Source organism: Neoarius graeffei, chromosome 14, assembly GCF_027579695.1.
Source record: "Neoarius graeffei isolate fNeoGra1 chromosome 14, fNeoGra1.pri, whole genome shotgun sequence".
NCBI lineage: Eukaryota > Metazoa > Chordata > Actinopteri > Siluriformes > Ariidae > Neoarius > Neoarius graeffei.
The window spans coordinates 75964171-75980774 of NC_083582.1; the positions used below are offsets into that span (position 1 = coordinate 75964171).

The 16604-nt window shown below is 40.8% G+C and overlaps 1 protein-coding gene across 2 annotated transcripts in view; it reads right to left on the reverse strand.

Moving 5' to 3' along the window:
* Positions 1-1522: 1522 nt before the first annotated feature.
* The window catches only part of unk (unk zinc finger), a 33700-nt gene continuing 18618 nt past the window's right edge, over positions 1523-16604 (reverse strand). The window contains exons 11-15 of one of the 2 annotated variants that reach the window (XM_060940311.1): positions 12534-12632; positions 12169-12354; positions 10655-10836; positions 8972-9232; positions 1523-5568 (exon numbers count right to left, since the gene is read on the reverse strand). In XM_060940311.1, the coding sequence (XP_060796294.1) occupies positions 5407-5568; positions 8972-9232; positions 10655-10836; positions 12169-12354; positions 12534-12632 (890 nt within the window). In that variant the 3' untranslated portion in view covers positions 1523-5406. The remainder of the gene's footprint in view (positions 5569-8971; positions 9233-10654; positions 10837-12168; positions 12355-12533; positions 12633-16604) is intronic. The other variant, XM_060940312.1, reaches the window with a different exon arrangement.

Genomic DNA, 16604 nt, shown 5'->3' on the forward strand with positions numbered 1-16604 from the left:
TATTTCTGCATAAATATGACCTAAAACATCATCAGATTTTCACACAAGTCCTAAAAGTAGATAAAGAGAACCCAGTTAAACAAATGAGATAAAAATATTATACTTGGTCATTTATTTATTGAGGAAAATGATCCAATATTACATATCTGTGAGTGGCAAAAGTATGTGAACCTCTAGGATTAGCAGTTAATTTGAAGGTGAAATTCAAGTCAGGTGTTTTCAATCAATGGGATGACAATCAGGTGTGAGTGGGCACCCTGTTTTATTTAAAGAACAGGGATCTATCAAAGTCTGATCTTCACAACACATGTTTGTGGAAGTGCATCATGGCACAAACAAAAGAGATTTCTGAGGACCTCGGAAAAAGCGTTGTTGATGCTCATCAGTCTGGAAAAGGTTACAAAACCATCTCTAAAGAGTTTGGACTCCACCAATCCACAGTCAGACAGATTGTGTACAAATGGAGGAAATTCAAGACCATTGTTACCCTCCCCAGGAGTGGTCGACCAACAAAGATCACTCCAAGAGCAAGGCGTGTAATAGTTGGCAAGGTCACAAAGGACCGCACGGTAACTTCTAAGCAACTGAAGGCCTCTCTCACATTGGCTAATGTTAATGTTCATGAGTCCACCATCAGGAGGACACTGAATAACAATGGTATGCATGGCAGGGTTGCAAGGAGAAATCCAGTGCTTTCCAAAAAGAACATTGCTGCTCATCTGGTTTGCTAAAGATCACGTGGACAAGCCAGAAGGCTATTGGAAAAATGTTTTGTGGATGGATGAGACCAAACTAGAACTTTTTGGTTTAAATGAGGAGCGTTATGTTTGGAGAAAGGAAAACACTGCATTCCAGCATAAGAACCTTATCCCATCTGTGAAACATGGTGGTGGTAGTATCATGGTTTGGGCCTGTTTTGCTGCATCTGGGCCAGGACGGCTTGCCATCATTGATGGAACAATGAATTCTGAATTATACCAGCGAATTCTAAAGGAAAATGTCAGGACATCTGTCCATGAACTGAATCTCAAGAAAAGGTGGGTCATGCAGCAAGACAACAACCCTAAGCACACAAGTCATTCTACCAAAGAATGGTTAAAGAAGAATAAAGTGAATGTTTTGGAATGGCCAAGTCAAAGTCCTGACCTTAATCCAATGGAAATGTTGTGGAAGGACCTGAAGCGAGCAGTTCATGTGAGGAAACCCACCAACATCCCAGAGTTGAAGCTGTTCTGTACGGAGGAATGGGCTAAAATTCCTCCAAGCCGGTGTGCAGGACTGATCAACAGTTACCAGAAATGTGTAGTTGCAATTATTGCTGCACAAGGGGGTCACACCAGATACTGAAAGCAAAGGTTCACATACTTTTGCCACTCACAGATATGTAATATTGGATCATTTTCCTCAATAAATAAATGACCAAGTATAATATTTTTGTCTCATTTGTTTAACTGGGTTCTCTTTATCTACTTTTAGGCCTTGTGTGAAAATCTGATGTTGTTTTAGGTCATATTTATGCAGAAATATAGAAAATTCTAAAGGGTTCACAAACTTTCAAGCACCACTGTAGGTGTATAGAGGCCCATATACAGCAACTCTCACTCCAGTGTTCTAATGGTACAATGTGTTTGCTCATTGCCTCAGAAGGCTAATGGATGATTAGAAAACCCTTGTACAATCATGTTAGCACAGCTGAAAACAGTTGAGCTCTTTAGAGAAGCTATAAAACTGACCTTCCTTTGAGCAGATTGAGTTTCTGGAGCATCACATTTGTGGGGTCGATTAAATGCTCAAAATGGCCAGAAAAATGTCTTGACTATATTTTCTATTCATTTTACAACTTATGGTGGTGAATAAAAGTGTGACTTTTCATGGAAAACACAAAATTGTCTGGGTGACCCCAAACTTTTGAACGGTAGTGTACGTCATCGTCGGTGTTGGGTCAGTCAACGACATGTTTTCACAGTATTCGAAAAAATCTGATCCAACAGCGATCCAAATAAATAAATGAATATCAGTCTCATATCAGCACGGGGTGTCCAATTCATGCGTCCTGAACATTCATACACTCTCGTTCATCTCAACTTCCATGAAATAATCCGAATGGCTATTCGGACACTTCCTGGCCCGTCTGGGAAAAGTGTGTGGAGCGGCAAATTCGGTTTTTACACAAACTGAAAGTTGTAAATGAATCGCAGATCAATGGATTGGAAATACAAGTTGAAATAATACAGTGCTGATGATAAACAAACAAACATTCATATGGCTGATATTTTGGTTCCCACGATCCCAGCATTTTTCCTTTTAATAACAATGAAAATTCAATTAAAAAAAAAAAAAATACAACTAGTCATTTGTTTTGGGCTTCTGAAAAGAATAAACCAGCACTAGCCAACAGCCATATATGAATCTGTGTGCGTCTATAGGAGGACGGAAACAAGGAACAGCTCTCCGACTGGTATAAGGACAGACTGTAGAGCTGGAGAGTGAAAGCTGTAGAGATGGAAAGTGTGGCCCTGGAGGGGCAATTTTATGATGATTTCAAAATTGCGCCACTTTCTTGTGCTGTGTCTGAAATCGCTTCATTACTCACCTCACTCACAGGGGGCAGCAGTGAGGGAGGTACAGGACAAATAAATAATTAGCTTCTTATAAAAATACATACGTACTAAAGTGTTTTTTTTTTCCCAATAAAACATGCCATAAAAGTTCCTATTCGCATTCAATGGTTTAATTTATACCGATATATAAAATCAGCTGCTTTGGTGTCCATTTTGACTCAAAAGAAATCTCTCTGCAGTGTGGTACTCGTGTACCCAAGATTTATAGTGCACTATGGGTAATACCACCATGCACTACCCAACAAACACTGAATTCAACATTACACAGAGCTGCACCCAAAACAGTGCACTCGAAGGTGACTGCGTGAGCCGAGTCGACATATCAGCCTTCACACCTCACCTTTAAAGCTTTCCTCAAAATCCATTTTAAAAGGTACGCTATGTCAAAGTTGAAAGACGCACATTAAAAGGTGAAAAGCCCCCCCCAAAGTGTGTGCGATTTAACTGTTGTGCCTCTTGTTCAGGATTGATGTGTGCCCGATTGCGGTCATGAAAGCAAAACAATCGAGCGTTAATAAAATCCAACTTAAGGCCAGAGGTCTCTAAAGTGAGCTCGATGAGGAGTCACAGAAAAGGATTTGGAAAAAGATGAGAGGAGATATGAAAGGTAGTGTTGGATAGGAGTGAGATAAAATAAAAGGTCAGTGCAGAAAGTGTCACTGCTGTAGATGCGACAGTGCATTTTAAACGTTCGTACTTGCCCGTATTTGTTTCAGGGAGCGTGCATGAGAACTACGAGCTGAGGTAAAAAAAAAAAAAAAAAAAAAGAAGTTTTACTCAACCATTTCAAACCTCCTCCTGGAGATCCAGCTTTCTGAAAAAAAAAAAAAAAGCTTACAAAAGTGATAACCCTAGAAACGACATACTGGAATTATAACAATTCATCATATCGTTATATTTAAACGAATAACTGGAAAAGCAGCCAGACGCACCAGTCAAGCTTAAACTTAGTTGTAATTCAGGGCCTTAAAATCAATTAATCTGTCCTTAATTAAAATAAACTAACCGATTTCCAAACCACATTGAGACCAATCTGAATCCAGAATTCAAAAGCATATTAAGGGATGTTTACTTGAAGTAAAATATACACAGTACTGTGCAAAAGTCTTCGGCACCTGATTTTTTTTTTTTCAGACAAACAGTGATAGATTTCTATTTTACGACTTCTACATTATCGAGTCAAAACATTACAAAAACATTTTAAAGTCTAAACGTTTGTTTTCCAGCACAAAAATAAAAATGTTTGTATCTGAGCAGTGTATTCCATAAGAGAGCACTTTTCAGATGAAGAAAGAAAGCATAATGAAGGCTGCTGGGTTTTGGTGTAAAATGAAGAAGTGAGTGTGACAGTCAAAGTGTCCAGAAGAACTGTGGCTGGTTCTGTAAGACGCTCAGGAAAACCTACAGATCATTTCCACATAAAACTGACCTCACTGGACCTGAGACGGATTTATATTTTTTTAATGCGAAGAGTCGTCTCACACCAAATTTTGACTCATTTATTATGGCTCACTGATCACTGTTTATAGTATTTTTTTTTTAAACATTTCATTTCATTATTTTTAAGCCATTTTTGGTCAACAGCATTTCTTTGCATGAGCCTCAGACTTTTGCACAGTAATATATATGAAATTAGGTAGATTTTAATGTAAATTAAACAATCTAAACAGATGTGACAATAAAAAGTGGCCTAAAAGTTTTCTTCTCTTGCATCTGGCTTCTCAGTTGAAGCTTTGAAACGGGCTTTTCAACTAATTTAATAAGAAAATCATCAAACTATAGCAATAAAGAAAAGTCAACTGGCTGACTTAATCCAAGATTGTACCGTGTGTGTGTGCACGTGTATTTATTCTATCCACATTCACTGGATATGAGCAATCGTGCGCTCTAATTGGCTGCTCTACTACAAGGCTATCAGTTCACATATACCTTGAGTAGAGAAAAACAAAATGGCAGAGCACATCAAGTCAGATATATCCCTTTCTTATCAAGTATTTAAAAGAAACAGAAATGGCTAAAAGAATATAGTCATCATCCCTCGGCCCCCACCAAATATCTCCTGTTCCACACTCCAGCCCAGTCGGTGGCAGTAATGCACCTTTAAGTTGGTTTGCCAACCACCAAAAAAACTCTACAGAAGAAGAAAATGGCGAAGCTGAACCAACTGAGAACAAAATAAAAACTCTACTTGAAAACAAAACCCCCAAAAACACAAAAAATAAATAAAACAAACCCCCACACACACACAAAATATGGAATAAAAGTATTTGACGGTAAGAACGTATCTTAATTTTTCAAGAATTATTGCATTTTTCACAAGTTGTTCCTGTTATTTCGCCGGTTTGTTTACCTTCTAAGCAGGAACGAATTTGTCGGAAGTTTTTATTTATTAAATTTGCTAAAAATAAAACTGCTCTGTTTCTCAAAACCCAGTGAATGTGGATAGAATAAAAAACAGTTATGCCACTCAATCTCGGTGCTACACGTCTTGCCGGCTACCAGCTCATGTACGAATCGATTTCATGGAATAGCTTAAATATACCCACAATTTATTTATTTTTTAAAATTTCTACACTGAAACTATGCTGCTTGGTGAAACTTTTCGTCCTACCAATGTCCATTCCCACCTGGCTACGATCAAACCTACACGTAACTGATGCGACCGGCTGCAGGAGCGTTGGATTTGTTCTGGAACTGAACTCTCTCTCCAGGAGGAGGATGATGAAGCTCAGAGTGATGCTCAGTGCTAAGCGTAACGCATGCTTCAGGGTTATATGGCTGTTGATTAGGACTGGGGTAGATTCAGGCTCTGCTGACGCTCGGAGCACACGGGGCATTCGGCCGAGGCCGCGCAACGTTCACAGCACACGCCGTGCTGACACGGCAACGCCACGGAGCCCAACTCCTCACACGACACGCAACACAACCGCTGCTTCCTGTACACGGCCTGAAAGACAAAAGAGAGACAGAAGGCTGATTAAGGTCTCACTCACTCAGCACACAAACAGCTCCAATATTTCAACTACAATACTGTATCTTCTTCAACTTCCTCTCATTACATCACAAAGTTCTTGGAGAAGTCAACAAGCATGTGGTTAAAACCATAGACATATAAACATAGACGCCGCCTTCTGCGTAGAATCATACGTCATTGTTACGCCCCCATGGATGTAGGTACAGCAAACAAAGATAAATGCTCACATGTCTAGGGATCTAACAAACAATCCTAACATCCAGAGACCCTAACCTAATGTGTGCGGTAGGGTTGGGCGGTATCCAAATTTTGATACCTTTAAACTGTCTCTGTGTTTTCCCGGGGTATACGGTATTACCGAGAAAAAAATAATATTTTGTTTCGGCCTACTGTGTAACGTGCGTCTATGCCTCAAATGTACTATTTAAAAGCAGCATAGCGAATTGTGTGCATTGTGGTATGGATTAAGCAGCAAAGCGAATTTTGTGCATTGATGAATGGATTAAGAGATATTTCAAAGCATCACGCAACTCTTCCTTCATCTTGAAAATAGCATTCAACTGTCGTTTACACGTCTGCGTTGAAACGCCATTTGCAGCACTATTTCACCTACTCCATCAAAAAAAAGTACACGATGAGCAGGATCATACCCTTTCAAGCATGGGAAATAAAAAAAAAAAAGAATCAACCAACACCCAAGTCCGTTTAGACTGCGCGATAAACCATATTCTTCAGCGCAAATGAGGCGAACCTAATTCAAATGCGTGATAGCTGCACAAGGCAAAATCATATGGGCCCACGTCATGCCATGGCGGGGAAATTAATAATCAAATGGCCTTACCTTGCTTAAAACGTTGTCTTGATCACATAACTCCTTACAATTATTCCACTTAAATCCATACGGTTTAACACACCCAACAAAGATAGCAAGCGCATTGCTAATTCCCACCAGAAACCGAACAGTTTACGCTACGATGTTTTCTTCCCTTTCTTCAGTAGATGACATTTCAAACGTTTATTACCCACATCCCAAATGTCATACGTTATATTATTTTACCTTGTTGTTACTCATGTAACCTACTCAAAACACAACTCATTGGAGAGATCTCGTGGAAGTGGAGTACCCCAGGCTATGGTGTGCCTTAGGGGACATATTAGATTTTTCGTTTGGTTTGAAACCAAAATACTGCCACACTGCCGATGTTGTATTTTTTTTTGCCACTAACTCGTTATCTTGACTTGCCATCTTTCAACCGCGGTCTCAGTCTCTCTTTTTTTTTTTTTTTAGATAGGACAGTATAGAGAGACAGGAAATGAGCGGGGGAGAGAGAGACGGGATCGGGAAATAACCTCGGGTCGGAATCGAACCCGGGTCTCCGGATTTATGGTACGGTGCCTTAGCCATCTGAGCCATGACACCCCCGGGCTCAGTCTCTTGCGAAGCTTTCTGTCAGACTCCAAAATGTCACGCAGGGTTGCCATGGTAACGACATAAACAACCCTGCACGCGATGAGAACTTCTTTAGGAAATTGATAGAATTAGTGAAAATACGATCACACAGTTATTCGGGATGATCTTCAATTTATTATTTTATATTATGACCTCATGTACTCCATATTTATTTAGATATTATATATTTTTTTAAAATGACGGTAATGAGACCGATACCGTTGGTACTTTTGGATACCTCGGGATACCTTCTTACCGTAATACCGCCCTACCCTAGTGTGCGGTTAACGTGACAGTCAGTATGTACAACACTAAAGTGTGTGCGTATGGGTGTGTCCCAGGGGGAGAAAAGGCTTACCTCAGGGGGCCAACGCAAGCAAGGCCCAGTGCCGACCAGCTCAAGCGATTAGTTGTCCATTCAAAGATATTAGAAGTAAAACTCCTCGTCTAAATCCACAAGGCCTAGGCTGCTGAGGAAAAGCTGCTCCCATCATTCAACAGATGGAAACAAGAAGTCGTGGTCTCTCCTTCTCTTCCTCCACTTCCTTATATTGACACCCCAGCCCAGCAGCCAGCTCCCCCTGGGGGGGGTATGAGGTGTGGAAATGCATTGTGTAGTGTCTGGTGCATCTCCTGCACTTTCCCTACACTTCGCCTACCGTAACATCATCCTCGACGCCATATTGGAGATTCTTCAACCGTCTCTGGTATAGCGTCTAGACAGTAGCCGAGAATAAAGATGCCTCATTCATGTGCTGCGTTTAACTGTACCAACAGGTTTACCGTCCAAACGAGATCACATGGGATTACCTTTCACAGGTGAGACTGGAAAAATACTTTTCATTGTATTTGGTCATTATAATGTAATTTTACGAACAGATTTTTCTGACTTTGTGGCTAATATGAAGTCTCGCGCATAATAGCCGCTCGGTGAAACCTGTCTCCAAACAACGAAGTATTTCCTTCGTAACTACGCTGATTGTTGTTAGTTGCTTAGCTAACTTTTCACATACTATGTAGGTTTCCCAAAAATAAAGAGATGAAAAAGCAGTGGGAGACAGCTGTGCGACGGGAAGGGTTTTCTGCTACTCCGTCATCCATGCTGTGCAGTGAACACTTCAGAACGGAGGATTTTGACAGAACAGGTCAGACAGTCAGGCTCAGAGAGGGAGCTGTTCCTTCAGTCTTCAGTTTCCCAGCTCATCTCCACCGGGGAGGTGTAGAGTTATAAGCAGTGAGAATTAGAGAATACAGTGCCACACTATGATGAGCGTTTTTGAACGTATGATGAATGTTTTTAACCTTTCTGAATGGGAAGGAATCAGTGATGTATTTTGTTTTGGTATGATGTTAGAACCTGGCCGAACTCAGTTTGGCGGTCATTCAGCTCACTTTATTCAGCGAGAGCAGGTCTGTGTGGTGACTCAATAAATAAAACAGTACATTTTTATTTTCATTCACTATTTCCAGTTTTTCCACTATTTCCATCATTTATCATATTCAGTCTTGTAGGTTGGTTATCGTGGCCTCAGGTTTTGGTAGCTTGCTACGGTATGCTGACTGATTAGCTTACCTGAGCTATCTATCGCGTCTCTGTCGCTAGTTTGCAGTGTACAGGGTATTTCGCACACTGTTTATAACCATCACATTAAAAGTTATATGTGTTGTTTTGATGCCTGTTTGTTTCCCAAATATATACATGTGTGTTAATGGGTGAATAAAAGGCATCGAGTTAAATATTATTGTAGAAAGGGGCTTTATGAAGTTCAGTCCATTTACTCGCATTGGTTTACGGGGAAGATTTGCCACATCCAATATGGCGGACACTCTGACGTATCCCAGCAACGGGCCACCAGCTCAATGCGGCGTCTATGTTTATATGTCTATGGTAAAAACAGTCTGGGAATGGGTGTGTCTGTGTTCTACCTGTTCCACCGTGCGTAAGCAGGTGCAGATCTGAGTTTGCAGACTGCAGATAGAGCCGAGAGGGAGTTTGTGTAACAGCTGGAGTTGGTGAAGCTGCAGTCGGGGATTATCAGAGCTGCGTAAGCTCTCCAGCGCCTCCTCCAGGAGCACGACCTGTTCCTGTGCCTCCTCTTCAGCCTGACGCGCTCTCTCCGCCTCCAAACCCAACCGGCCCGCCAGCAACCGAGCCTCTTCAGCGTCTGCCTTGAGCACCGCCCACGACTAAACACGATAACGCACCAATACACACCTGTGTTACTTCAGCACACGGACAGACCACCTCCAAACATGTCAAGACTTTCTTCAAGTTTGTCAATAAAATAAAGATACTGTGATTCACAATATCGACATGCAAGGGCTCTGCGAAGCTTTCATTTTTCTGGCCCAGAAAGTAAGTTCTCCTTAAAGAGCATCTCATCTCATTATCTGTAGCCGCTTTATCCTGTTCTACAGGGTCGCAGGCGAGCTGGAGCCTATCCCAGCTGACTACGGGCGAAAGGCGGGGTTCACCCTGGACAAGTCGCCAGGTCATCACAGGGCTGACACATAGACACAGACAACCATTCACACCTACGCTCAATTTAGAGTCACCAGTTAACCTAACCTGCATGTCTTTGGACTGTGGGGGAAACCGGAGCACCCGGAGGAAACCCACGTGGACACGGGGAGAACATGCAAACTCCGCACAGAAAGGCCCTCACCGGCCACGGGGCTCGAACCCGGACCTTCTTGCTGTGAGGCGACAGCGCTAACCACTACACCACCGTGCCGCCCAATAATCAATGTAATTCTCCTATTTTATATTAAACTTTGGTCAAATATCTGTGACATTTTGTGCAATTTTTTTCCCTTGCGCAATAAAAGAAAAATTCAGTTGAAATCAAGCCATTTGAGGCGAATTGGTCCGCCTCTGAAAAAACTTGGCATTTGGATTTCCCGGCAAACATTGATTTTCATGACGTCGCGTGTGGGACGCCTCCCTCTGAATCCTACATCAGCGCTGGTTTGTTTATGAGAAAACGACCTGGTGGTTTTCTGCAAATTTCTTCAACGTTATCGCGTAATTATCAAAATGGTTAACAGATGTATCGTAGGAGGGTGTAGCAACACCAATCATGATGGGATTAGTACTCATCGTGTCCCAAAAGACCGGACAATGAGAGAGAAATGGGAGCGCTTGGTCTACACAGGCTGTGCACTGAAACCGTGCAAAGCTCTCGCAGCCTGCTGGCGCTTCCACAGGTGACGTCACGAATCTGGCTCCGGACTCCCTTGGGATTTTTCCAGACGCGTTTTATTATTTAATTTTTTTTTCTACTGTAGACAGATGGCCTTGTGCAAAATAACCCTTCTGGATGAGTGTGTAAAGGGACATACTTTCATATAAAAAACATGAACTTGGTCCAGAATATGCACTTTAAAAGGCAATACACGAGGCATGTGCAACTTCAACAAAGGGTAGGTTTGGTTTGCAGGCAGCTTGGGATTGTTTTCACTGAAACTTCAGTTCACCACACATTTAAAAAAAAAAAATTTTATTAAAACGGCTCCTTTAAACGACCGACACATGATTATTAGTCTGCAGTCTATTCTAAGTGATGCAGACAAACCCGTGCTCGAGTAAATGCTTTCTTCAAATCCTACCTGAGACATCTGCCTCCAGCTGTGGTCCCAGTGCTTCAGCACCCTGTGAGCCTCTTCCACTTCCTGTTTGAGACGCGAGGCCTCGGAGAACATGGTTCCGGTGGAGAGCAGGGCTGGAGGTGTCCCAGGAGAACAGCCCAGGGGGAAATGCTCCCAGATACTGCTGCTCATTCCATTCAAACCTACACAACGCATACAGAGAAGTCACAGGAAACATGCATCATACATAAATACACACACTGTGTGAAAAAGTTCATCTGAAACCTACCGAAATAAGGAATGAAACATATGAAGACGTACTGTTATAGGAAAACCATCAACGACCAGGTGGTGTCATATAATCAGTACGTCCTGAAGTGTTTCATTCCCCTGAAATCACGGCAGTTTGCCAACAGTGTCAAATTTTATTATATTAATGAATGACGCCATACTTTGTAATCCATTTATGGAACCAGAACATCATCTGTCCTACCATCAAAACGACCCTGACGACCAAAACATCAAACACAACTGAAATGTGACGACGTGAGAGAGAGAGGACCGACCTCCACCACAAACTGCTTACAACAGGAACATCAACAAACGACTCAATTTTGTTCCCCGAGGGAAGATCGACCCAAAACATCCATCAGAACTGAATTCACATGATAAATGAAAGAGGAGATACAATTCTAGTCAGAAGAAAATGTGTTAATTTGAGCTAATGACTAATTTATTAGCAAAAAAATTGACAACACAACGACCAAGTGTTGTGCAGAAGGTCGAGTTCTTCCAAATAAAACAATCAGAACTGAAATCCATTCAGAACTGAGGGAGGGAGGAGACACGATTTAACTGAAAATAAAGTTGTAAACAAATTGTTTACAACAGGAAAACCAACAAACAAATGAAGTTTTGTTCCTCATGGGAAGATCGACCCAAAACATCGATCAGAACTGAGAGAGGAGATACAATTCTAATGGAGAGGCCTAATTAGTAACTTGTTAGCAAAAAATAAATAAATAAATTTGACAAAACAACCATCAGGTTTCGTGCGGAGTGATGAGTTCTTTCAAACAAAACAATCGGAACGGGAATCTGTGGAGAACTGACGGAGGAGATACGATTTAACTGAATTGTGGATGACGGGCACCATGCCGTGGAAACAGCTCATCGGCCTTACGGACAGATGAGCTTTAAAAAAAAAAAAAAAAAAAAAGCGCACCTTTGGACTATTACAAAGTGGACACTCCTTCCATAAATGTTAAATAAATGTCTCCTTACAGAAAGCTTTATATCGACTGTTTTATATATGCTTTTATCCCCTCAGTGAGCTGTTAGAACAAGTGCACGTTTAATATAAACGTATTGTTTAAATTACAGTCGGGACGACCATCCGAGCTGCTGTTATAGAAAATTAACCAACACCTTCTGACCAATCAGGTGCAAGAATTAAAAAGCGCTGTGTTATCAGGGTAATACAACTCCTACTAACTAAGTACTGCATATTCATCCCAAGAAGTAAGTATACAAACCTAAAGAACTATGAGATGGTCCCAAAAAGCTGCTCTCTGATTGGGCGGGTGGTGGTAACTGGGCAGACAGAAATGGAGAAGCGTGAGCTCTGATTGGAGGAGAGGGAGAGGCGGATCTGAAAGGGGAGGGGCTGCTGAGGGATCCAGGGATGTTAACAGGAGCTGAACTCTGAAGCTGACTTCCTCCTGTTTAGGGAAATATTTCAAAGAATACATTAACACCAATCCACGATGCTCGAGAGAATAAAATATTTTCATAATGAAGCCAAGATAGGAAGCTCTGCTTAATATGCATGTGACTTGGTCATGCGAACCTACGGTGTTCAGTTACTGTTAACCCTTTATGACGAAGGGTTGATGCTAACCTAACATGAGTCCCATACTGGGCATGGAGCTGCTCTCCAGACTTTTCTCCAGAGCAGACACTCCAAATGCATTCAGGTCCAGATCATCCAGTGCAGACTCTGATCAAAAAGGAGATATATTAAAAAAAAAAAAAAAAAAAAAAAAAAAAAACACACACACACGAGTCCTTAAAGCCTTCTTTGCTCATGCAATAAAACAGCTTCATGCACATTAATGCACTTGCTGAAAAAAGTTGAGTTTCTCCAACGACAGATCATTCACAGGATTGTACGATGGACGAACTACAAAATCTAAGCCTAATAAAAACGTTTTATATTATAAAACACTAAAATAATGAATGGTTAATATAGAGTGAAGCTTTCAGAAGAGACGTTCATTTCGTGTTTAGGGAATGAGTCTCCAGTGTTAGTGCTTTGCAACAGAAGGAGGAGTTTGTTTATTTTTGGTTTCTTCTCAACATCAAGAGAGGGGGAAAAAAGAGAGAGAAGCTGGTGAGTGACTGTTATACCATGCGCACAATATCATAAGTTATAACAGGATTTAACTCCGGGGTTCTCAACCCGTTCTGCTTTAAGCCCCACCTATTCATACTTGTAACGAGTCGGGGCCTGTTAAAAAATATCTCCAATTATTTTGGCTTATCTACACTACCGTTCAAAAGTTCAGGGTCACCCAGACAATTTTGTGTTTTCCATGAAAAGTCACACTTTTATTTACCACCATAAGTTGTAAAATGAATAGAAAATATAGTCGAGACATTTTTCTGGCCATTTTGAGCATTTAATCGACCCCACAAATGTGATGCTCCAGAAACTCAATCTGCTCAAAGGAAGGTCAGTTTTATAGCTTCTCTAAAGAGCTCAACTGTTTTCAGCTGTGCTAACATGATTGTACAAGGGTTTTCTAATCATCCATTAGCCTTCTGAGGCAATGAGCAAACACATTGTACCATTAGAACACTGGAGCGATAGTTGCTGGAAATGGGCCTCTATACACCTATGGAGATATTGCACCAAAAACCAGACATTTGCAGCTAGAATAGTCATTTAGCACATTAGCAATGTATAGAGTGGATTTCTGATTAGTTTAAAGTGATCTTCATTGAAAAGAACAGTGCTTTTCTTTCAAAAATAAGGACATTTCAAAGTGACCCCAAACTTTTGAACGGTAGTGTATTCTAATAGAATCTAATAATCTATTCTAATGCGTATGACTGGAATGCAACATCACTCCCTGTTACAGATGGAGCCCAGGAATTAAATAAAAACAAGACGGCAGAGTCATCTATATCTCCTGCCCTGTATGCCAAGTTTCAAGATATTGTCACATTTTTTGAGTTCTGCTGCAGGAAACCAACCCTACCTCTTTACACTGACCTCAGCAGCATAAGCTTAAAATTTCTCACATTTCTTAGTATCAAAAGGCACATATACATTACTTAACCAAACACATATACCAACTTTCAAGACCAAACCACTCAGTTTTCAAGTTCTGCTCCGGAAACAAAACCGACCCCTGAGACTAACCTGAGAGCCCAAGTCTGAAATTGTTTCCATGGGAACATGAAAAATTAAAATTTCTTAGTATGAAAAGGCACATCTCTGTCACCTTGTTAACATGTACACCAAGTTTCAAATCCGTATCGTGAATAGTTTTGGATATGTGTTCCGGAAACAAACACTGCTCTTAGAAACTAAGTCAAAATCTATTTTTTAATGTAAAAGTTTGAAAAATACTTTTTTCAAAAAAATCCAAAATAGGAAAAGGCAACAGCTCACACGTTGCTTGATATGTATACAAAGTTTCATGAAGATATTTTCAGTAGTTTTAAAGATATGGCCCAGAAATGAAAACGTGACCGGACAGACGGAACCCGTTTCTATAGATAGTTTTCACATGACGTCACAGAGTCGGGGATTCCCTGGTGGCGGCCACCTTGGGGGGCGAGCTTACCGTACGGGTCACTGAGCACACATTGTAACGCGCGAGTTACATTCATTTATATATTATTTACATTTATAGTTACATTATTACTATTTAAAGCTAGCAATGGTGCACACCTGTTGTATTCACGGCTGTCGTAATAGGTCAGATGATGAAGTCAAGCGGAGCTTTTATGGAATTCCCACTGTACGGGAGCACGAAGGCGAGCAGACAAAGAAACTCAGCATACAAAGGAGGAATCTATGGCTTGCGAGAATCAACCGCAAGGATTATCAGCCTTCCAAACACAGCAGAGTCTGCTCCGATCATTTTATAAGTGGTAAGTTGTTTAAATAAACAATCAATTGTGTTTAAGTTTGTTTTTGGAAACCAAAACATCATGTAAACAATCTCTAGAGAATGCCTAACTGGAACCGCTGAGTGTACGTTTACATTGTAATGTACACTAATATCGCTCATGCAAGGGTCATTTTTGAAAAACATTTTAGGTCTATTCTGTATGATTTGATTTGTGTTTAATCAACTTATTACGGTTGCATAACATTCAACAGTCTATTTAATGCTACAATATATAAAGTTGTATATATCAGACAGCCTTTAAAGTTTGATGAAGTCAGTTTCAGGCTTTGGTACTGTAATACCACTAATGGATGTAAAATTTGTCTTAAATCAACTCGATATTATACACACACACATTTATATGCAGTGTTGAGAGCTCTAAAATTCCAATGTTTACATACCTTGGCTGTAATTAGGACATGGCTGTCACTGGTTTTTATATGGCGGACTTCGCGGACCCAGCCACAGACAAAATAATTGTATGACTCCAGCGACTTGTATGCTTTGAGGTCGTCAAGTGTGTAGGCACTGAGTATTCACGAAATAGTTCACAATATCAGGGTACGATATGGATGGCAGCCCTGCACAGTCACTGGAAAATGCTTCTTTGTCCACTTCGTAGGGGTCAATTCCCCCAATCAAGGACAGTTTGGCTGCATACCGTTGTCGTGAGATGTCGTCCAATGTATCTATATACTTCTGTTTGCTTGAGTTTGCCAACATTGAGCTTTATTTTAGAAAACTGACTATATAACTTAATAAATTCGTCTGCGATAACGTAGCCGGTAGTGGCGATGGTCTGTTTTGTTTGCCCCGCAAGATGGCCGCTGGGGGGCGTTCCCCGGGATGCCGTGACGTCAGTGAAAACTATCTATATCCGCCAAACTTCGTTTGGGCGGGGGATAATAATTTGTATTTGTACATGCACAACCCCACCAGCTCTGCTGATCAACTTATCGTGTTTAAATAAAGTCATTCATTCATTATGAGTTGGAAAATTATCCATCTGTTCAGTTCCCCGACATCTCAGACTACCTGGTGCTGCAGACATCGTTCTACACGGACACACAGACGAAAAACTGGAAGAGCACGGAGGAGAATAACCTTTTTATATGTAGCTGGGTTAAAGATCTGGAAATCAGGACACTACAAGATAAATCCTGTATCGTTTTTGCCCAGGTTAAGTAGGAGTTTCTGGGCTTTTTGTACGAGTCTTTGAGAAGGTTGCTAGGACGCTACAAGTTTTAGTATCGGGTGCAAACAAATGACAGCCACTCAATTCTCAATCCTTCCTGCTCTTCTCTTCTAGCATTCATCACAGATCCATATAATTTACCCACAAATTTATTTATTTATTCATTCAGCCCGCTGCACGTGCACACGCATGCCCGGGTTAAACGTGACAAAATGAAGGCGTGTTCTTAATTTACCCACAAATGTATTTATTCCACTTGAAAAATACACGGCAAACCTATGGAATCAATTTTGTGCCAAAATGTTCATACAATACTTTTGAAATATCAAACAAAAACGACAAATCAAAATACAAAAAAAAAGAACAAAAAGTAAATTTTTTTAGACTGGCAAACAAATTATTCATGTAATCGTGCAAAATATCAGTCTATTACTCTTCAGAAACCTTTTATTTTTGTTCCGCGTCTTTCTCAGTCAGTGCGTTTACATGCACATAGAGAAAATCGAATTTCTGCCGTAGCTCGACTGAAATCGAAGTTCTAAATGCCGTGGAAACACCTTAGCTCGGCTGAAATTGAACCGAACTGGATTTC